At 44.3% G+C, this 22,445-nt stretch overlaps 1 protein-coding gene across 4 annotated transcripts in view; it reads left to right on the top strand.

Annotated features, from left to right (window-relative positions):
* The window catches only part of COL18A1 (collagen type XVIII alpha 1 chain), a 195,425-nt gene that overhangs the window by 154,930 nt on the left and 18,050 nt on the right, over positions 1–22,445 (top strand). For all 4 annotated transcript variants that reach the window (XM_066575741.1, XM_066575739.1, XM_066575738.1 and 1 more), the window contains 13 exons: positions 783–836; positions 4,377–4,526; positions 5,442–5,495; positions 7,157–7,201; positions 9,142–9,282; positions 10,761–10,811; positions 12,034–12,060; positions 14,396–14,458; positions 14,614–14,649; positions 15,349–15,432; positions 15,565–15,594; positions 20,045–20,098; positions 21,033–21,107. In XM_066575741.1, coding sequence (XP_066431838.1) covers positions 783–836; positions 4,377–4,526; positions 5,442–5,495; positions 7,157–7,201; positions 9,142–9,282; positions 10,761–10,811; positions 12,034–12,060; positions 14,396–14,458; positions 14,614–14,649; positions 15,349–15,432; positions 15,565–15,594; positions 20,045–20,098; positions 21,033–21,107 — 864 coding nt within the window. The remainder of the gene's footprint in view (positions 1–782; positions 837–4,376; positions 4,527–5,441; positions 5,496–7,156; positions 7,202–9,141; positions 9,283–10,760; positions 10,812–12,033; positions 12,061–14,395; positions 14,459–14,613; positions 14,650–15,348; positions 15,433–15,564; positions 15,595–20,044; positions 20,099–21,032; positions 21,108–22,445) is intronic.

Raw genomic sequence — 22,445 nt, 5'->3', positions numbered from 1 at the left:
TCTTTGTTTATGCACAGTGCAGGAAATAGAACTTGCTGAAATAGGTCAGGGTTAGAGATGAGCGAGCACGCTCATTTAAGGCAGATACTCGAACGAGCATCTCTCTTCTCAAGTAACTGATTACTCGTCCGAGCAAATGTGGGGGGGCAGCGGGGTGAGATGTCTCTCACCCCCGCCGCCCCCACTTCCCCCGCATTTGCTCGGACGAGTAATCAGTTACTCGAGAAGAGCGATACTCGCCCAAATATCTGCCTTAAACGAGCGTGCTCGCTTATCTCTAGTCAGGATAGACTTTAGCACTGTAGAAAAAACTAAGCCAGAGGACTGCTGCAGTATTATCCAAAATATGTTGTACTGCTTGGCTAACAAAGAATACAGAAGACTCCTAGTTATAAGTTCGCTGTATTCATGTATTTCTAATGGGGGAATGAGAGTAATGCCCCTTTTACACGGGCAAGGAATCTAACTTTTCTTTTGCCCGAGTGAACGAGCTGGTGACGTCGTCATGAACTCGTGTAGCTTGTTTAGACTGGACATTTCTCATTGAGTTTCGATTGTTTGAACGATTTTCTGAACGATAATCGTTCCATCTAAACGTAGCTTTAGATAGAGTAAGCAGCTTGCAAACATCACTGGGGCTGTTTATCTCAGGGAAAGAGTAGAACTGGACAGAGCCATACTTTCTAGTCCTAGTTATCACAGCCTGGTAACCCCCATACACCATAGATTGTGGGCTGTCCTTGCATGTGTTTGTATCACTGACATTATTCTTTTGTTTTCAGACATTCATTGACATGGAAGGTTCTGGATATGGAGCGGATCTAGAGAACATCAAAGTAAGTCCATACCAATGTCATAGATTTGTCAACATTTTTTGAAAATGTTTTTCCATCAAGGAAAAAGAAAAATTCTTCCTGCAATATCTGCATACGTTTTCCAGAGGATGCGGAGGATATTTTATTAGGAACTGCAAGTGATAATACTAATTACTGTATGGTGCATTAAATATGTGTTTAAAGGAGTTGTGCCAAGATCAGAACTCCTGTTCATATGCTCTATTAGGGCATATCAACATCATAGAGTGGAGTCACCTGTTTGAGACGCCCTCTATGAACCAAAGTGTAGAGCCGTTCTTGTAATACAAGGACAGTTCAAAATCCATCAGAATGGGAATGCTCTTAAAGAACGGCCATTAATCTGTAACTGGCTGACCATCGCTTCTCCCAGCAATATCAGCTGTTTGCTGTGGTTGCAAGAGTGGGGGCTGGGCGATCAACTGTTCACACTAGCTGCTGCTTTCTGAAAGGGATTGTGTCTGATGACACAGCCATTGTGTTTCCTCTACAATAAGACACTGTCTTATATCAATTTTTGCCGCTAAAGAGGCACAGTGTCTTATTTTCGGGGGAGCTCTTATTATACTTACCTAGTAGGCTCGGTCCAGATTCCTCCACAGCTCCTGATTCATAAATCCCGCCTCCAGGAAGCGATGGCTGTGATTGGTTATTTGACTGCTGCTCAGCCAATTAATGCATCGCTGGATGAACCAGTGCGATGGCTGTGTTTGGTTTATCCAGCGCTGCATTGATTGGCTAAGCAGTGGTCGAAGAACCAATCACAGCCATCACTTCCTGGGGGTGGGATTTATGAATCCTGTAATCAGGAAGTGATGGTGTATGAGTGGCCGAGGACTGCGGGAACCGTGCCGAACCTCTAGAGAGTGGGAATTACCTGGACCAAGCCTGCTAAGTAACATATTCTTTTTTTTTTCTGTAGTGTAACTAGGGCTTATTTTCAGGGAAACAGGATACATAGAACGCATTTTTGCTTCTGTATTACGGCCCCAAATCCCTGCCCAACCGTGGGTCTAATAACTCGAACTAACAGCGTAATGTGAATCTATGAACCTAAAGCTCCCAGCATAGAGAGACAAAAATTACAACTTCCAGCATGGAGAGCCACAGGTTGGAGGCCTTTAACCCCTTCACGACCAATGACGTACCAGTACGTCATGGAGCCGCGGGCTATGTATGAAGAGAGGTTGCGTGGCAACCTATCTTCATACAGTGCGGGCAATTCTGACAGCGGCATTTAAATCCCCCGAACGATGTTCGGGGGTCCCGCAGCCCCCCTCCGCGGTGAGATCGGGGGAGCCCCGCAGGTGTCATGGCAGCTGGGGGCCTAATGAAAGGCCGCAGGGCTGCCTTAACAGACTGCCTATCAAGCCATCCCTGTGGGGTGGCTTAATAGACTGCCTGTCAAAAAGCAGTATGACGTAATGCTATAGCACTACGTCATACTGCAGGAGCGATCAAAGCATCACATGTTAAAGTCCCCCAGGGGACTTCAAAGTAATGTAAAAAAAATCAATAAAGTTTTTTTTAATTGAAAAAAAAAGTTGTAAAAGTTTAAATCACCCCCGTTTTGCCATATCAATTATTAAAAAATCTAAATAATAAATTAAAAATATTTATTTGGTATCGCCGCGTCCGTAAAAGTCCGAACTATCAAAGTAGTGCATTATTTTTCCTGTGCGGTGAACGTCGTCCGAAAAAAAAATAAAGAACGCCAGAAATGCACTTTTTTAGTTACCCTGTATCCCAGAAAAAACGCAATAAAAAGCGATCAAAAAGTCTTATGTATTCCAAATTGGTACTATAAGAAACTACAGGACATTACGCAAAAAATGAGACCTTGCTCAACTACGTCGACGGAAAAATAAAAAAGTTATTGCGCACACAAAATGACTGTAGAAAATAATTGAAAAACATTTTAAAAAAAAGAGGAGTATAGTGAAAAAAAAACTATACAAGTTTGTTATGGTAGTAATCGTACCGACCCATAGAATAAAGTTATAATGTCGTTTCTGTTGCCGTTTGTGCGCCGTAGAAACAAGACGCACTAAAAGATGGCGAAATGTCGTTTTTTTTTTCATTTTACTCCACTTAGAATTTTTAAGTTTTTCAGTACATTATATGGTTCTTTAAATAGCACCATTGAAAAATACAACTCGTCCTGCAAAAAACAAGCCCTCATACAGCGACGTCGATGGATAAATAAAGGAGTTACGATTTTTTTGAAGGGGGTCGGAAAAAACAAAAATGGAAAAAGAAAAAGGGCTGCGTCATTAAGGGGTTAATACAGATCTTTCCTTCCACCTAGATTAGACTTGAAATGCATAAAATCTATGATTTTAAGAAAGGTAAAAGTTACAGTAAGCTTGAGAATCAAAGGCGTAACTAGAGGCTCATTGGCCCCAATGAAAAACCTGTAACAAGGCCTCCTCCCTAGTATGTGTCATTTATAATACTAGTGGTTTCTTATGTAATAGGGTGGCCTTTGGCCCTCTTGAGGCTCTAGGGCCCGGTAATGACCGCTACCTCTGCACCCCCTATAGCTACTTCCCTGTTAAGAAAGCATCTCACAATACCATATGGAGAAATCACTTCAGAGGAAGCCATACTAAAATTAAAATAGTACATATAAGGGTAGAGAAGCAGAGAGGAAAGAAGCCAGAGAATGTGCCCAAGTGCTTGATTCAGGAAAGGCTGCCAGCGCATTTAATCTAGAAATGAAAACAGACACCAGCAATTATATCACCATGACTCACGTCTTATCTTTTGGTCACATAGCTCTCCAGTTTGTTACCCTCCCCTTACATTATAATGTGGTGTGGTTTATAATATTTATTTGCATTCCCGCAGTAATTTAATTGAATGTTACCAAGTAAAATATGTATTTCCCACACTGGAGATTGACATTTGTTTACCTTTTGTGAATATTTTTGATGCAGCACAGACAGGCCGACTCTACATATGCCAAAAAAAGTAATTCTTAGAATAAATCGACTGACCTCAAAAAGGGCCATATTTATTGTACCCAGGTCTGCAGCATAAGACGTACTTAAGTACTATTGACTTCAACTTGGGTGTATGTACCATAGAGAATGTCTCATTGACTGCTATGAGGCCTGTAGATGGAAGCCCCAACGAGTCCTTCCTCCATAGACACATTATAACAGTATTGTATAGTATGGAAGGGGCAGCAGGAGCACGGGAGAAGCAAACTTTAGGATCATGTTCCGTTCTCTGATACAAGGGATAGGAAGAGGTACAATAGGGCAAGTAAACACAGATTCTGTCTGTCCTAGGATGGAATTAGGATTTGGTTGTGTGAATAAGTTAAGTAGGGGGTCTTCATTTTGATTTATATTTGAAGCTATTAAAAAAACTTGAAAGGATTTACAATTTAATACAATGAGACATATACATTTTCTCCTACAGCCAAGTAGTTGACAAAGTTATTCAGTGCCTCGTCCTAAACATCTGTGTGACTTTCAGCTATGGCTCACTTGTGTTTTCTTGTTCCTTCTTCAGGGACCACCTGGTATGCCTGGCCCACCCGGGCCTCCTGGTGTACCTGGATTGCCTGGAATCCCAGGACAGTTTGGAGCGAACACCACATTAATGCCTGGGCCCCCTGGTCTACCCGGTAACCCTGGACTTCCTGGATTGTCTGGTCCTCCGGTAAAGTTTTAAACTCTATAGATGAAGTTATTGTATTATTTCCATTATATCTCAGCATATCAGAAGAAAAGATTACTTCTAAAGTCCCATTTGGATGAGGGCAACGCAGTTCACTTTTCCATCATTGTAACAGAACATTCTTTTACTGCCCGTAGCCAGTTCCTGCAATCAATATTGGATACAAGCAAAAGGGGGTACCATTCTGTTGTCATGGGCAAACTGCATTACACCCCAGAAAAACCTTAAGCAGCGGTCGGTTGTCCCATTTCAGTGCCAGAATCTCATGAAATGTCCCGCTATCTAACATATTATCCACCATTATAGTAGATAGCAACCATACTCTTAAAGATGCCCATAATGTTGAATATGATAGATTTTTGTAAAGCGACCCTCCAGTTTTGCTACAAAATTCTGTCCCGAGAGAAAATAGATGACAGTATAAGACTTGCTTTTGCTCTTCGCTGCCAATGTCCCTTCGATCCATCAGTTTTGGACCTTGTTTTCAGCCGACCAAGATGTCACTGCAATTTTCTAGCTACCTAATGCACAATAGATGCTGCTCTTTTCTCAGAGAACAGGTGTAGTATATAGGTAGTCTACTACTACCAGTGCACTGTGGTGATTAGGTAGTCTGAAGATTGTGTTGGCCATTTTGGACAGCTGAAAATGGGACGGGGAACTGGTGAATTGGAGGGGTATTCGCACAGAAGATTAACAGCAGGCAATAGAAATGCTCCCTCCTGTCGCAGGACAAGATTTTATCCTGAAACTGGAGGGTCACTTTAAGTACCTCGAGTGACCAATGTTCAAAAACACAGAAGAACTTGGATTTGCTCTTCACATCAAGTCTGATTTACAAGCAGAATCCAAAAGCTGCATGTTTTAAATATATGCTCTTTGTCTTGCATGATTTAGGGACCCCCTGGAAAAGATGGAATCCCGGGGAATCCAGGATCTGCTGGTGAGAGGGTAAGTTTTCAGTATTCACTCTTTGTAAAAAAAAAAAAAAAAAGCACCTAGTAGGAGAAATCGTTTTTCTGCAAAACTCAGGTAGATATGCAAATGATTAGAGTTGTGGTGTGATTAGATAAATGGTCTTGCCACCTGAGGCCTTAAAAGTGGTTCCACCCCTGGCCTATAAAATGGCTCTCAGAGGCTACTTGTGTCTAGTGGACCTTGTTTTCCCCTTGTGAAGGGCTTGTTGACCACTAGACGCCTCTACGATGCAATCAAAGAGATTTCGCCCAGTTAACTGACAGGGAGCACATTATTGGAATGCACAAGAAGTTGGATGGTTGTGTCGATTAATGGCCTTCACATGCGCCATTCTGACCAGACTGTTAGAAGGTGTTGGGATCAGTGGATGCGCGAGAGTACACACACAACACACAGGGTGACTGGGCTCAGAATACCCTCGACAGATCACCAGTAGAGAAGAGTCTAATTGTCTAGCAAGCATGAGCAGCCCCAATTGTTTCATTGTCCACAATCTAGAGTCAGGTAGCACCATTGTTACACCCCTATGTCTGTCAAAACCATTTCCAGAGACTTGGCTTAAGGATATTTGGTCTCAATGCGCCCATTATGTGTACTAAATTAGACACTTACCATTGCCTCTGTTTGACAAATCCTGGTTTAGTTTGAGCACTGATGATAGCCATGTTCATGTCTGTACACCAAAAAGTGAGCGCCTCAATCCTGCCATTGCTGTGAAGTGGCATACTGCTCCCACTGCTGGTGTGATGGTCTGGGGGAGTCATCGTATATAGCTTTCGGTCCCCCCTAGCATTGGTATAAGGGATGATGACAGCTCAGCGATATGTTCAGGACATCCTGCAGCCACATGTGTTTCTCTCATGGCGGCTTCCAAGAGGCATTTTCCAGCAGGGTAATGCTTGGCTGCACACATAAGGGCGTCACAGAAATGCCTCTATAACATGACCACTCTTTCGTGGTTTGCCCAGTCACCAGATTTATCTCCAATAGAGCATATGCAGTTTTGGTCCGTGAAACATTCTGTGTTTTCATTGCGTATGTATATGCATTTTTGGTGCATACTTGCTGCATTTTTAATGTGTGCAAAAAAAACTCAAGAAGGCCCAATTGATACCTTTTTTATACTGTCTCCTGGCCCAGGTGTGCTGCTTCGACAACGTGGTTTTCCATGTAGATTTTCCTATTTTCTGCTGCCCTGCAGGTGGTGGTGGGGATGTTCTTAAAGCCGGTCATTCCGCCAGTACTGTGCTGGATGGGACTTCCTGGCCTGCACTTCCCAACCCTGCTCAAATTAGCAGGGCAGCATCTGAATGCCCGCCCCTCTCCTGCATGTAGTAACAAGCAGTGTCCCCGTGTCCCTGTTACAGGAGAAACCAAATGTCTAATGACATGCAGTGGAAGGCAAGTGTGCTGGAAGAGAGACCCCTACAAAATTGATCATACACATCATACACAGACAGGCTGTTGTGTGTAAAGTTAGTATTCATTTAAGTGCATTAGAAGAAATTGTCAGAATTTTTTTTTTCTAAAGATAATTGTGGTCAGTCAGCCCCATATAAACACAACCTAGGGTTATGAATTATGCTTTATTGTCCATCATTCATTCATTCTATATTTATTTTACTATTATCCAGGGTGCAGATGGTGATATTGGTCTTCCAGGAGCTCCTGGACCTAAAGTAAGTTGATCCCTTCTGTAGTCCTTAGTAGTTTCAGTCCTTGAGTTCATATCTTATTTTCTGGGAATAATTTTCAATGTCCCACAGACCACGTTGTCTCCAATCCCCTCCCATCTGAGGGAGCTTCTCTCTCGTTTTTCCCTTGAACCAATAATCCAGGTAACAAGTGGTGAGCTACAGGCATGTTCGGTTCTGTGCTTGGCTCTACCAGCATGCCGTGTAAAAAGTTGGTACAGACATTCACCCAGCATGCAGAGGAGATTGACCCTTGAGTGTACTATTTGTAGGACTGCCACAATAATACTTGAAGAGGAGCTGTCAGCTCCTCCTGGAAATGTATGCCTAATTGAAAAACTGGACTTTACCATTATACATCAACGGGACATGTTCCTACACACTGTGGCACTGTCCAATAGTGCATGGGCACACCCTATTGACCAGTGGAATGGTAACGCCCAGGAGGAGCAACGGGATAGACACAACCCAGAGTTTTAATAAGAAGAGCTGCAACATTGGTATTTGATGAGAAATGCAAGTATTTCTGATAACACACGTCGGTAGAGATGAGAGCTCCTCTTTAATGTTCTCCTGTGGCTGCCAGTAAGATCCAGGCATGTAGTGGACAGCTATATACCAGTACTGTGCTGTTTTGTGAAATGTGTTATGCTGTGTTTGAGTCCTCCATGGATTTAAATTGTGTGAACTGTGCAACAAGTGTTGTACAAAGAGATTTTCCCATGTGGTAATGTTTGTCACTCTCAAAAACATAAAGATATGCATCAAATGCACAAGAAACTCTTGAAAAACAAGTAATAGAACACCAGTGTAGTTCAAAGGGCACAAGATGTTCTCCTAATTACATACTTCAAGCATAAAGATACAATCTGGGGCATATTGACATAGACCCGCGTTTCATCCACCGGTCTAAGTAAAGTTTTGTGTTGCCATGAAGTGCAACAAATATACACCAACTGCAAACTGGCATGGAGTTCTGCTAAACTTTTATGCCAATTTTAGGTGTAAATTATAATAAATCGGATTGACCTCAAGCAGCCACGCCCCCTAACACTAATCCCCGCCTACTTTTATAAAGAGTGGTGGGATCGCTGTTAACTTACAAAAAGCTCTTTTTTTTTTTTTTGCATTTGCACTAAAATTGCCACTTTTTGGTGCCACAATTCTGCAACAAAGCTAGATTATAAATTTTGCCCCTTTAATTGCAGCATCAGTTGAGTTAAAGGAGTTGTCCAGAATTACAAAAACATGTCTGCTTGCTTCCATAAATAGTGCCACTCTTATCCATGGGTTGTGTGCAGTATTGCCGTTCAGCCCTATTCACTCCAATGGCGCTGAGCTGCAATACCAGATACAGCCTGTGGATAGATGTGGTGCTGTTTCTGGATGATAGTAGCCTTGTTTATTTATTCCTGGACAACCAATTTAAGACAATCGGTGGTAACACCGTTACAAAGAGATTTAGCCAGAATTTGGTTAAGTCAAATTCACACTGGCACAACCACATATAAGGGAAATTATCTGCCCATTTGCAGCAGTTTTGCTGCATGCAACATTTGTTGTTTTTTTTCATTTTTACACCTTATTCACCACTTTTGTGAGTGGTACAAGATGGGTGGAGCTTATCTGTGGTGTGTGGCCTTCTGCAGCCTGACAGATTTACTATAATCCATGTCAGAAGCTTCCATAAATTATAAGAAGTCAAGTAGCAAGTGCAGTTCTTCCAAATTTTTTTTAAAGGTTAAAAATAATCTACCGCTTATGTACAAGGTGCATAGTCCAATCCATCTCCATAAGCTCTCGTCCAATCACTCCTTTTTTTTATTATATCCCTAATGAGCACACATAAAAACACTCATATACTAAGTCGTTGTCACCAGACTTTAAAACCTAAAATGCTTGTTCCCCAATTTGCCTTTCTACAGGGAAACGCTGGAGAATCCGGAATTCCAGGAGTCCCTGGAGAAATGGGCTTAGCAGGACTTCCTGGACCAATGGGGCCACGTGGATTACCTGGACCCCCAGGGCCTCCTGGTCCCCCTGGATTTGGATTAGCTGTTGGATTCGTAAGTAAATATGAAAAAAATATAGGTGAAAACAGCTCCACCACATACAGTATAGATTTAGAAATGGGACCTTCTGATGGCTGCTAGTGTAATTAAACTAATATAGCAAGGATTGAGACAAAATTTGGTTAAAAAATCATCAGTGGTTAACAATGTATATTTATTTATGTAATACTATGACTTTACATCGTCATCAGAGATTTAGCCAAGTTGTCCCTTTTAGGTGGTCCATTATATTATATTTAGTGGTTAGATATATGCTGCCTTACAGAGAAAATGTCCCACCATGAGGAAATGCTGAACATGAGATGAAATGCAACAGACAGATAGAAAATTAAGTTCTCAGAAATTGATTTGAGTGTCAAACAATTACACGTGTCCCGGGGCCAATAAACAGAATGATCCGTTAGTAGTGGGGCCGCTATGTTGGACAATACAGTCATCTGCATGATGTGGCATTGATTCAATGTGTGTTCGAATACTCTACTGAGCGTTGACCACGTGATATTGACCATAATCCACAGTTCACGAGGCAGTGGGAGAGCGATCACTCAACATCCAGTCGTGTCCAAAAGATTCTCGATTGAAGAGAGGTTTGGGGTTCTGCTGATCAATTAGGCACCTGGGCACCTTGCAAAACATGCCTGCTGATGTACGCTGTCTGGAATCGCATGCTATACAGCTGGAACACAGTGTTGGTTCCGCCTTGCAGATATGGTAGTGCATTGCGCTGCAGTACCTCAACAACATAATAGTGTGCTGTCAAAGTGCCCCTTATGTGTACTAGAGGTGATTGGCGGTGATGCGGATGGCAGTCAAAACCATGACTTCATGTACATGAGTTGTGTCACTCTTAAATGGTGGAAGGATTGGACACATTGTCTTGTTGCCTTCAGACCCTCACTCGATGATCATCATTGGGGACACTGTATAACCTGTATATTGGGGAGATCTGTATAACCCCTGTCTGTAGTGTCTTTTTTTGTTTGTCGTCCCATAAGTGTCTTTTTAAAGAATTTCAATAAAAAATTTTATTTTAAGTCTATACCTGTGAAAGACAATAAAGAACAATGCAGCTATGTGCACAGCTGGGTGTGGGATTAATCACACCCTGGGCTCTGCAAACAGCTCCTGAAGGCCCTTTTACATGCAAATGAAGATTATCTTTGTGTATAAATGGGCCTTTAGCTTTGCAGACTGGTTGTCCCTTTTTTGTATCATGCTTTCAGATTACATGATTGGCGTGATTCTGCATCAATCTGGATAACTCTGAACATGCCCTCAAAATTGCATATTGCCACAACAAAATATTCATGGTGCGACATTTTCTCTGTGAGGCAGTGTATTTGTAGGGATACATTTCATGAAGAATACAAATACAATGATGCTATAATATGTAGGACTCAGCATAAGTATCCTGCTGAGTAAATTGACTAACACTTCAGAAATTCTTTTAACACACTTGTTTCTATTTGAAGGATGACATGGAAGGTTCTGGTATTGGTGGTCATGGAATTCGAGATCCACAGGTAAATATAGCAGTGATACAATACTGCCCGAAACGTCGGTTATTATGTCACAGCAAAGTTTAAAGGAGTTGTCCGGTTACTTTTTGAAATTTAAATATCAGGTGTAGAAGTGGTAAAATAACAAATAAATTAGTATTTTTCCGTCCATGGCCCCGATGATTCATTGCTGCATGCCGGTGGTTCTTACACTCTCTGTTCACAGTAGAAGTCCCATGGCCACTGTCTGCCAATGAGAGTAACCGGACAACTCCTTTACGGAATGCAGAGACAAATGTTTTAATGTTTCGCCTGTGTGAATTCTCAGCGTTGCCAGTTCTTGGCACTATTCACACCTGCATTGAGTGTCCATTTATACATGTGCCCAAGATCTTTTTATTGAGGTGTGACATTCAATAAATTTGTAATTCGCATTCTGATGTCGTTATGAAAAGTTGCAACTTAGACACAGTGGGGCATATATACTACTAGTGCTGCTCCAGACTTCTGGTGTAAGTTACGCCTTTTTAATGGCACAAATCAGTTAAGACAAATTTACTTTTTATTTGCCGTCAAAAGAAAAAAAAATTTACTTTTCAACATTGTCTAGAAAAAGGGGCACGGTTTCAATGGAGTGAGGTTTTAAGACAGATTTAAGAATTGTGACTTTTTAAAAAATTACAAAATCTGTTTCATTCTCACTCCAGTAGTTTGGGGGTGTTTGAAACTGAAATACTGTGTCCAGTTCTAGGCACCCCAATTTAAGAAAGACATAGACAAACTGGAGCAAGTTCAGAGAAGAGTTACGAAGATGGTGAGCCGTCTGCAAATCATGTCCTATGAGGAACGGTTAAAAGATCTGGGGATGTTTAGCTTACAAAAAAGAAGGCTGAGAGGAGACTTAATAGCGGTCTACAAATATCTGAAGGGCTGTCACAGTGCAAAGGGATCATCCCTATTCTCATTTGTACAAGGAAAGACTAGAAGCAATGGGATGAAACTGAAAGGGAGGAGACACAGATTAGATATTAGAAAAACCTGTCTGACAGTGAGAGTGATCAATGAGTGGAACAGGCTGCCACAGGAGGTGGTGAATAGCTTTTCTAGACTAGACCAGATTTGCAGCTTGGTGTTGATTAGGTCTCATATTCTAATTTTTCTTCCAAACCACTTTCCCTCTCTGTGTGTCAAATAAGTATTTTAATATTGTAGTGACCAAGTTTTTATTGTTTTTTTGCTTCATCAGAATATTCCAGCATTTCCAGGGGCTAAGGTCAGATTTCTTTATTCACTTTTTTTTAGGGATGTGTAATTGCATATGATGATAGTTGATAGTTTAAGGGGTTTTCACAACTTAGAGATTTAGGCTGAGACTGCATTCACATGAACGTATATCGGCTCGGATTTCATGCCGAGCCGATATACGTCATCCTCATCTGCAGGGGGGGGGGGAGGATGGAAGAGCCAGGAGCAGGAACTGAGCACCCGCCCCCTCTCTGCCCCTCTGCACTATTTGCAATGAAAGGAAGCGGGGCGGGGCTAAGTTTCGAGAATTAGCCCCACCCCGCCTCTTCCCATTGCAAATAGTGCAGAGAGGGGGCGGGAGCTCAGAGCACTGCTCCTGGCTCTTCCAGCCCCCCCCCCCTGCAGAGAGGGACGACGTATATTGGCTCGGCGTGAAAACCGAGCCGATATACGTTCGTGTGAATGCAGCCTAAGGCTGCATAGCAACTTTTAGCCAAGCCATATTGAAATCTAAATGCCATAATACTAAATCATAACTAATCATAGTGAATGTAGTCGTATTAAAATTCAACAGGCATGAATATTTGGCTTCTGTCATGTCAGAGTTGCGTGAAGTTGCATATCACAGCGCGACCATATTATTATTAGTTGCGAATTAGCATTGTGATTTTAATGTCATGCAGCCAAAGCCACCCTTCAGAATTAGCCTTATGGTACTTTCACAAGACATGTCATAGATGGTGTCATAGCTAGGAATCCCATAACTGGGGTTCCCGCTTATCAGGAAAACAACGGTCTTGTGACATGGCAACGTGGCATCCAGACGTAGTATAAATGGATAGATGGCCACTGATGTACATTGAAGCCTTTGGAAATCATGGAAACGGCCAAGTTACAAATCCACAACTCTCCATCAGACATTTATGGCATTTCATGAGGGTATGGAAAAAATGTCTAAGGTAGGAAAACCCCTTAGGAGCTAATTTATTTAGTATAAATATTAGACTTCTTTAATCTGTACCAACCATACTGCCATAAAAATGGAAAAAATCTGAGTAGTCATTAAAAGTGGCAATTTGTGGTCAATTCGAAGAAACCACGTGTTATATTAGTTGTGTTTAGTAGCTATTTAGGTTGTTTTTGTTTCATAGTTGTTTTGCCAACAGGCGAAAGCTTGTAAATTTGGCAAATAAACCTAATATGTAATGAGCGTTGAATAATTTTGATTGCACCTCTATATAATGAGCTTCCTAACCTTAATGAATCTCCATCAGTCGCCTATGTGGATTATTTGTTACCACAACAGTTAAATCTGTTAAAAGATGAAATTCTGTGATTACTGAGACATGAAGTGACGTCACTTGATAGACAGGATGTAATCGTGTTATATAGCATGTCATCTATGCAATATGTTGATTTGTTACCTATTTAAAGCCTAGGATCAGTATTTCCAACTAAGACTTGTATGATACAGGATATGTAACAAATGTCTTGACAGATATAGGTCCCACCTCAAGGACCCACACCTATATCTAGAAGGTGCCGCAATGGTGAGGTAGTCATCAGCTACAGGTGACAGGTGAGTTGCTGGGGGGAGAGAGGGAGAGAGATCTCCCCTCCGTTCCTCCCTGCTCTCCCCCGCCGGTCCCCGCCGCAACTCACCTGTCACCCGCACCGGCCCCCGAATCTTTAGAGACGAGCGGGGAGATACTCGGCTAAGGCACTACTCGCTCGAGTAATGTGCCTTAGCGAGTATACTCGCTCATCTCTGGAGAGGAGGCTATGAATGTGTGCTACTTACTCCATTCACTTGTAAGGAAGTTAAAGAACCAGACGAATGCATATATCTTAAGTGTCTTGAGCTGGGAACACCCCTTTCAGATGATTATTCACAACCTTTTTACCAATGGGGAACCAATGAAAAATGTTTAATTTCCTGAAAAAAAACCCACTACCGCTGTTCCATTCATACCATTAAAAGCCTTTTCTCTTGTTGTCTTCTTATGGACCTCTAACCAGAACCCCCCATTTGAGAAACACTAAAGATGTCTTTCCTAGTGCAAGGTTTGAAGTGGCATATGTTTTTTGGTGTTGTGTCCAAAATGGGTCAAAATGATTCAATACATGTATTCTGTCTAGTAAGTGAAATTACCTAATAAAAGTAATGTCAGAGTTATGTAGTATGTAAGGACGAAAAAGACATGTTCCTCCAGTTCAGCCTATTAGCCCCTAATGCTGATCCAGAGGAAGGCAAAAAAAAAAAAAGAAACAATGAGGTAGGAGCCGATTTTCCCCACTTAGGGAAAAAAATTCTTCTTGACTTTGCACCCCTTTCATGTCCCTCTTGTTTTTCTCTATCTTAGGGAGAGCAAGGAATCCCAGGTTTGGATGGAAGATCTGGACTGGATGGGTTCCCTGGTCCTCCTGTAAGTACAAGACATCTCTTTTCTATATTCACACGTATGCAGACTTTGTGGTTCATGCATTTAATAGTAAGGCATTTCCTGTGGCACCCAATTGATGTGTTTTTATGTACTTACCCATGTTCCCCATGATTAACAAGCATTCTCTTTTACTCCAGGGTGCAAGGGGGGACAAAGGTGATAAGGGAGAACAGGTAAGTTGTATAAGCCGAGTATGGAGAATAGTTATGTAATAAATACTTCCACATAACCAAGTTAGGTAATGTGACCTAAAAGTAGCTTAACAGTATGTAGACTCTTGTGTTGAAGGGATGTTTGAGCAAGAAGCATTTATCTTCTATTCTTTACATAGAGAACACCAGATTATCATTGGAATACCCCTTTAAGATTGATACTAAATATACTATATTAAAGGAGCTGTCTGGTTCTTGGGGGGAAAAAAAGCTGTATATAACAAAAAAAAACCATTACCCACCGATTCAACTCTCCTCTGATCCAACAAAGATGGTCCCCCGCAGGTCTTTTTTTACATGCTCTTTCACCACCTGTGAGCTATACTACTAGCATCACCGTTTGTAGGCCACTGATTGGCTGTAGCTGTCATGTGCAAGTACAGCACGTCATCATTGGCAGTTTGTGAATAAAAACTAGTAGGGAACCACCAACATATATCCACACTGGATCGGTACGGCATTGAAGAGGTAATCTTCCTTTTTTATATATTTTATCACATTTGTGGCTATTTTTTCTTCAAGAAATGGACAGCCCCTTTAAGAATTATACAGTACCATATTCATCTTTGATTAATTGTATCACCGCATGAAACTACCTTACATTCTAAGTGACAGTGACATTAAATAGGATGCGATTATAACATGGAATCCTGTTTGCAGGGAGAACCTGGACGTGATGGCATTGGACTTCCTGGACCACCTGGGCCTCCTGGTCAAATCGTTTACAGATCCAGTGATAATGGGGTAGGCAGGATTAGATTTTACACTATAGTCCCTTTATATGCAGATTGCATTTATATGCCCACCTTCTTGATTCTTGTTCTAGCATTTTCACATTTGGAAGTCAACTAATTTCATGATGTAATTCCTTTTCAGGAGATAGTGGCAGGAACAGACGGAGGAGAGGTAAGAAGCACATCACCTGCTCACTGGATAAATGGCAATAACTACACCAGTTCTTGGATTACCCCATTATAGGCGTCACCATGGGGCCATATTTTAGAATATCAAATATCAGTCAGGGCCTTATGGTGCATATTGCTAAGGCAGCAGAAATGCAGTCCTAAACTCTCACTCACGACCAGAAGGTTGTGAGTTCAATTCCCACTATAGCTCTACGCTGCTCATAGAGCCTGGCCAACATGTGGAGCGTAGAGTTCCACCGTGTGGGCACGTCGCACAGCAGTCGGTGCACTGGCAGATGAAACCGATGTTGCAGGGTGCGCAGGGTGGCAGCGTCCGTGTGGGACTTGCGGAAATGTGCGCAGAGCCGGCGCACCTTTCCGAGCAGGTCTGACAAGCGTGGGTAGCTTTTCAGAAAGCGCTGAACCACCAAATTAAAGACGTGGGCCAGGCATGGCACGTGCGTGAGGCTGCCGAGCTGCAGAGCCGCCACCAGGTTACGGCCGTTGTCACACACGACCATGCCCGGTTGGAGGCTCAGCGGCGAAAGCCAGCGGTCGGTCTGCTCTGTCAGACCCTGCAGCAGTTCGTGGGCCGTGTGCCTCTTCTCTCCTAAGCTGAGTAGTTTCAGCACGGCCTGCTGACGCTTGCCCACCGCTGTGCTGCCACGCCGCGCGACACCCTCTGCTGGCGATGTGCTGCTGCTGACACATCTTGATTGCGAGACAGAGGTTGCGTAGGAGGAGGAGGAGGGTGGGTTAGTGGAGGAAGCATACACCGCCGCAGATACCAGCACCGAGCTGGGGCCCGCAATTCTGGGGGGTGGGTAGGACGTGAGCGGTCCCAGGCTCTGACTCGGTCCCAGCCTCCACTAAATTTACCCAATGTGCCGTCAGGGAGATATAGTGGCCCTGCCAGCCTGTGCTTGTCCACGTGTCCGTTGTTAAGTGGACCTTGGCAGTAACCGCGTTGGTGAGGGCGCGTACAATGTTGCGGGAGACGTGGTCGTGCAGGGCTGGGACGGCACATTGGGAAAAGTACTGGCGACTGGGAACCGAGTAGCGCAGGGCCGCCGCCATCATGCTTTTAAAAGCCTCCGTTTCCACAAGCCTATACGGCAGCATCTCCAGGCTGATCAATTTGGCTATGTGCACGTTTAACGCTTGAGTGTGTGGGTGCGTGGCGGCGTACTTGCACTTGCGCTCAAACACTTGCGCTAGCAACGGCTGGACGGTGCGTTGAGAGACATTGGTGGATGGGGCCGAGGACAGCGGAGGTGAGGGTGTGGGTGCAGGCCAGGAGATGGTAGTGCCTGTGTCCTGAGAGGGGGGTTGGATCTCAGTGGCAGGTTGGGGCACAGGGGGAGAGGCAGTGGTGCAAACCGGAGGCGGTGAACAGCCTTCGTCCCACCTTGTGGGGTGCTTGGCCATCATATGCCTGCGCATGCTGGTGGTGGTGAGGCTGGTGGTGGTGGCTCGCCGGCTGATCTTGGCGCGACAAAGGTTGCACACCACTGTTCGTCGGTCGTCTGCACTCTCAGTGAAAAACTGCCAGACCTTTGAGCACCTCGGCCTCTGCAGGGTGGCATGGCACGAGGGGGCGCTTTGGGAAACAGTTGGTGGATTATTCGGTTTGGCCCTGCCTCTACCCCTGGCCACCGCACTGCCTCTTCCAACCTGCCCTGCTGCTGCACTTGCCTACCCCTCTGAAGACCTGACCTCAGTAGGCTTAGCAAACCAGGTGGGGTCAGTCACCTCATCGTCCTGCTGCTCTTCCTCCGAATCCTCTGTGCGCTCCTCCCTCGGACTCACTGCAATTACTACTACCTGAGTGATAGACAACTGTGTCTCATCGTCATCGTCCTCCTCACCCACTGAAAGCTCTTGAGACAGTTGCCGGAAGTCCCCAGCCTCATTCCCTGGACCCCGGGAACTTTCCAAAGGTTGGGCATCGGTCACGACAAACTCCTCCGGTGGGAGAGGAACCATTGCTGCCCATTCTGGGCAGGGGCCCGAGAACAGTTCCTGGGAGTCTGCCTGCTCCTCAGAATGTGTCATTGTAATGGAGTGAGGAGGCTGGGAGGAAGAAGGAGCAGCAGCCAGAGGATTCAGAGTTACAGCAGTGCACGGCGTAGAACTCTGGGTCGTCGATAGATTGCTGGATGCACTTTCTGCCATCCACGACAGGACCTGCTCACACTGCTCATTTTCTAATAAAGGTCTACCGCGTGGACCCATTAATTGTGAGATTAATCTGGGGACGCCAGAAACGTGCCTCTCTCCTAATCCCGCAGCAGTCGGCTGCGATACACCTGGACCAGGAGTTCGGCCTGTGCCCACACCCTGACTTGGGCCTCCACGTCCTCGCCCGCGTCCATGTCCTCTAGGCCTACCCCTACCCCTCAGCATGGTGTATTACGAGTAGAGCAGAAACAGAACGCTGTAATTAAATGTGCCGCTTATTGGCCTGTGGTTGGAGGCTGACTTCGCTTACAGAACGCACAGCAGAGCCAGAAAAGAATTTTGCGCAAGTCTGTAGTGAGACGTAGGTGCGTATGACTAGTGGCTAGTGGAATTCCACTATGGCTAGTGGAATTCACAGCGCTCAAGCAGTCAAGTGGCCAAATGCCACTAGTAGGCCTTAAGTGTTTTGCTTCTATTTTTTGAAAGGCTGAGCTGAGACAGCAGACAGATACTATAGGCAGCGTATATATGTATACTGTTTCACTGTGGACGGGAGGACGGCGGTGATGTCACGGGCAACGCAGAGCCAGGAAACAATTTAGCGCACGCCTGTAGTGAGACGTAGGTGCGTATGACTGAGCTAGTGGAATTCACAGCGCTCAAGCAGTCAAGTGGCCAAATGCCACTAGTAGGCCTTAAGTGTTTTGCTTCTATTTTTTGAAAGGCTGAGCTGAGACAGCAGACAGATACTGTAGGCAGCGTATATATGTATACTGTTTCACTGTGGACGGGATGACGGCGGCGATGTCACGGGCAACGCAGAGCCAGGAAACACTTTTGCGCAAGCCTGCTGTAACACTTAGCTGCGTATTAATTAGGACTACTACCCCCAGCAGACACGCAGTACACTGAGGACGGTCACAGGCAGCCCAAATATATTTTTTTTCCCAAATTTGTTTGAAAAAGCCCACTGCCTATATAGACAGTATATCTCTTTCCCTGCCTCACCACTACTGGCCCTATACTATGTACAATGACTGCAGACTGAGGACGCTATGGTCTGCACGCCCGATATACAAAAAAAAAAAAATGTGCAACACTGCTAAAAGCAGCCTCAACAGTACTGCACACGGTCAGATGTGGCCCTAAGAAGGACCGTTGGGGTTCTTGAAGCCTAAAATAACTCCTAACGCTCTCCCTATAGCAGCTCCGGCACCAGCAGCACTGTCCCTGATCTCTGTCAGAATGCATCTGTGGCGAGCCGCGGGCGGAGCCGATTAATATATTCGGGTGACACCTGATCTCGCCAGCCACTCACTGCAGGGGGGTGGTATAGGGCTGGAACATCACAGGAGGAAGTTGTAATGCCTTCCCTGTCTTTCTATTGGCCAGAAAAGCGCGCTAATGTCTCAGAAACGAAAGTGAAAGTAACTCGAACATCGCGTGGTACTCGTCTCGAGTAACGAGCATCTCGAACACGCTAATACTCGAACGAGCATCAAGCTCGGACGAGTACGTTCGCTCATCTCTATACTTAACATTTGACTTGAGACTTTCTAACTGGAAGCCTTTTTAATTTGGTAATACAGTGCATTTTGCCATTTCCTGCTTTGGCACAGGTCTTTTTCATGTTCAACAAACCCTAATTACTTGTTGAAGTTGGCATTAATGTGGTTTTCTTGGACTATGATATTGATGACCTATTCTCAGGATAAGTCATCAATATCATGTCAGTGGCGGTCTACCGCTCGGGACTTCAAGTGAATGGGATTGAGCTGTTCTACCAGGCACAGCCATTATGACATGTACAGTGCTGTGCTTGGTATGCAACGAAGTGGTCGTAGTGCTCACCCAAGCACTGTGGCTGCTTCAGACAACTGATTGGCAGGGGTTCTGAGCAGCAAACCCCCACCAATCAGATATTGATAAGCTATCCTGAGCATAGGTCATCAATATCTTATTCTCAGAAAACCCTTTTAATGGTATATTTATACGTTGCTGATTTCCTGCAGATTTCACCCTTTCAATTTGATTTCAATTGGAAGGGCAAAATCTGCTGCAGATCTGCACCAAAATAGGCGATAGAAACTGCAGTACATCGACGACGTATAAATGTCCAGTAGTTTTTGGCTACCCGAGATAGAAATCTAGTGCAGTCAGAATGTCAGGAGCATTTAGGATACATGGCAAGTACATTTACAATACTAGACAGACTTTAATGATGCATCCATGATTCTCCTCTTAGCTACAATATACAATTTGTGTTTCAGGGACTCAAGGGTGATCAAGGAGATCCAGGTTACCCCGGATTACCTGGATTTAAGGTAAAAGTGGTGCACAGTGGCCATACTTACACTGCATACTAAATGTATGGACGCCTCAAAAAACTTTGGAAATGTGTTTTGCAAGCTTTTATGACCTATGATGATGGTTATAAATAGGTTTTGTGAGTAGATCTGGGTGAACATTAGGGGGCTGTAACCTTATGAAGTCTGAAGAACAGCTAGGACTTTGTATTTTACGTTTTAACACCAATTTGTTCTGAACTAGGATTGTAAAGGATTAGAAAATCATGATTACTTGCTTTAAAAACATCCCCCCACTTGTCCGTGTAATGAATGGAGTTGAGCTGCAACACCGCATACATCCTGTTGATAGGTGTGGGACTGTTTTTGGAGGAAAGCAGCCATGTTCTTCTTATCCTACTGTATACAACCCACTTAACTGACTACACCAAGTGTACTGTTTATTGCAAATGTGGTATAATGCATTGCATGCAGGGGTGTAAGTATAGGGGGTGCGGTCGCACCTGGGCCCAGCAGCCCTAGGGGGCCCATAAAGCCTCTCTTCCCCACATTGCAAACCAATACTATCAGTAGTGATGAGCGAGTATACTCTCTAAGGGCAATTGCTCGATCGAGCATTGCCTTAAACGAGTGCCTGCCCGCTCGAGACAAAAGGTCCGGGTGCTGGCGGCGGGGGAGAGCGGGGAGGAACGGAGGGGAGATCTCTCTTCCCCCCGCTCCCCGCTGCTGACTGCCGCTACTCACCGCTCCCCCGCGCCGGCACCCGAACCTTTTGTCTAGAGCGGGCAGGTACTTGCTAAGGGCAATGCTCGCTCGAGCAATTGCCCTTAGCGAGTATACTCGTTCATCTCTAACTATCAGTGAAGCTTTATACTTGGGGCCCCGTTCCAGATTTTGCACTGGGGCCCAGCAACTTCAAGTTACGCCTCTGATTGTTTGTCTTTTTTTCTAGGGAGAAAAGGGAGAGCCTGGTCTGATTTTGGGTCCTGATGGCACAATCCTTGCTGGTGGCTCTAAAGGGCAGAAGGTAAGAACATGGCACAGGTGGCTGCAGAGTTAAAATCTAGGGTGTTCCTGAACTTGTGTTAGAAAGACAAGTGGTGTACCAGTGGGCAAGATTAGTCAGCGTCAGTAACCAGACAGCAACATGTTCATATGTACCATAGGGGTAACATATACAGCTGCTATGGCACTACTGGAGGAGGTCCAGCTCAGGTTGGCTTCATCATCTTCTCCCAGTACTGAGAACCCGTCACATCCATGGCCGTATTTGCCACTAGGCAATAGAGGGCTGGCCATAGAAGGGGTGACCGCAGGAGCACTTAGAATTTGTTTTCTCATATTTTTGGTTAGACTCACCTTCTGAACTCGTGTCCCGCTGCACGGTTGGAGGGGAAGGAAGGGGGTACTGCACATGGCAGTGCAGGAGGCAGCTAGCCAGAGCCGCTGACAGGAAGCGGAGGCTGAGCCTGATGGATATCTATATAATGTGTAAGAATATACTTCTGTATGGCCCTGTCCTGGGGCTCATTCACATCTGTGTTAGAGATTCAGAATTTTGTTAAAATGCAGGATGAAATGGCGCTATGTGTAAAATATTGAACTGCAGGTCAGAAACCGAACAGATCCCACTATAGTCAGTGGGGCCCATTTGGTTCCGTCATATGGTGGATCCGTTTGGCCAGTGGATTCCATTTTTCTGTTTGCATAGTGGAGTAGGAAAATGGAACCCACAGTGCCAATCTTATCACACCCGAACTAAACGTCTTCTTGTCGGTATTGTTTTCAGCAAAATATCTGCTACCGATTTTGCCGCAAATCCACAGCAAAGCCAGCCAAGGATCTGCTGGTTTTGCACCCATCTAGGCTTCCTGTCCCAGGATTCTACGCAGCATTCAGACAAAATCCTTGACTGCTCCATGAGCTGTCCTTTCTAAAACCGAGCCTTTGTCTCTGTTTCAATAGATTTCCGTTTGCTTCCATCATTTTTGCCATACAGAATAGTGTATGCTCTTCTGTCTGGCCAAAATGCCAAAAACTAACAGAAATCTCAGTTGGGTTCTGTTATCGTATCTATATCGTAATCTTGGTTCAGATGCTGTATCTATGCAGTAAGCTTAGTTCTAGTAAAATATCTTATCTAATAAGCTGGGTTCTGTTTCCATATATATGTAGTAAGCTTTGGTCTGGTACCGTATATGTGTAGAAAGCTTTGTTCTGGTAATGCTTTGTAATAAGCATGATTCTGGTTGTGTGTCTATGTAGTAAGCATGGTGCTGTTACTGTGTCTGCATAGTAAGCTTGTTTCTGTTACTGTATCAATGTAGTAAGTTTGGTTCTGTAACCATATATGTATGTAGTGAGC

The sequence above is a fragment of the Eleutherodactylus coqui genome, chromosome 8 (assembly GCF_035609145.1).
Source record: "Eleutherodactylus coqui strain aEleCoq1 chromosome 8, aEleCoq1.hap1, whole genome shotgun sequence".
NCBI lineage: Eukaryota > Metazoa > Chordata > Amphibia > Anura > Eleutherodactylidae > Eleutherodactylus > Eleutherodactylus coqui.
This window is presented reverse-complemented; position numbering and strand designations above follow the sequence as displayed.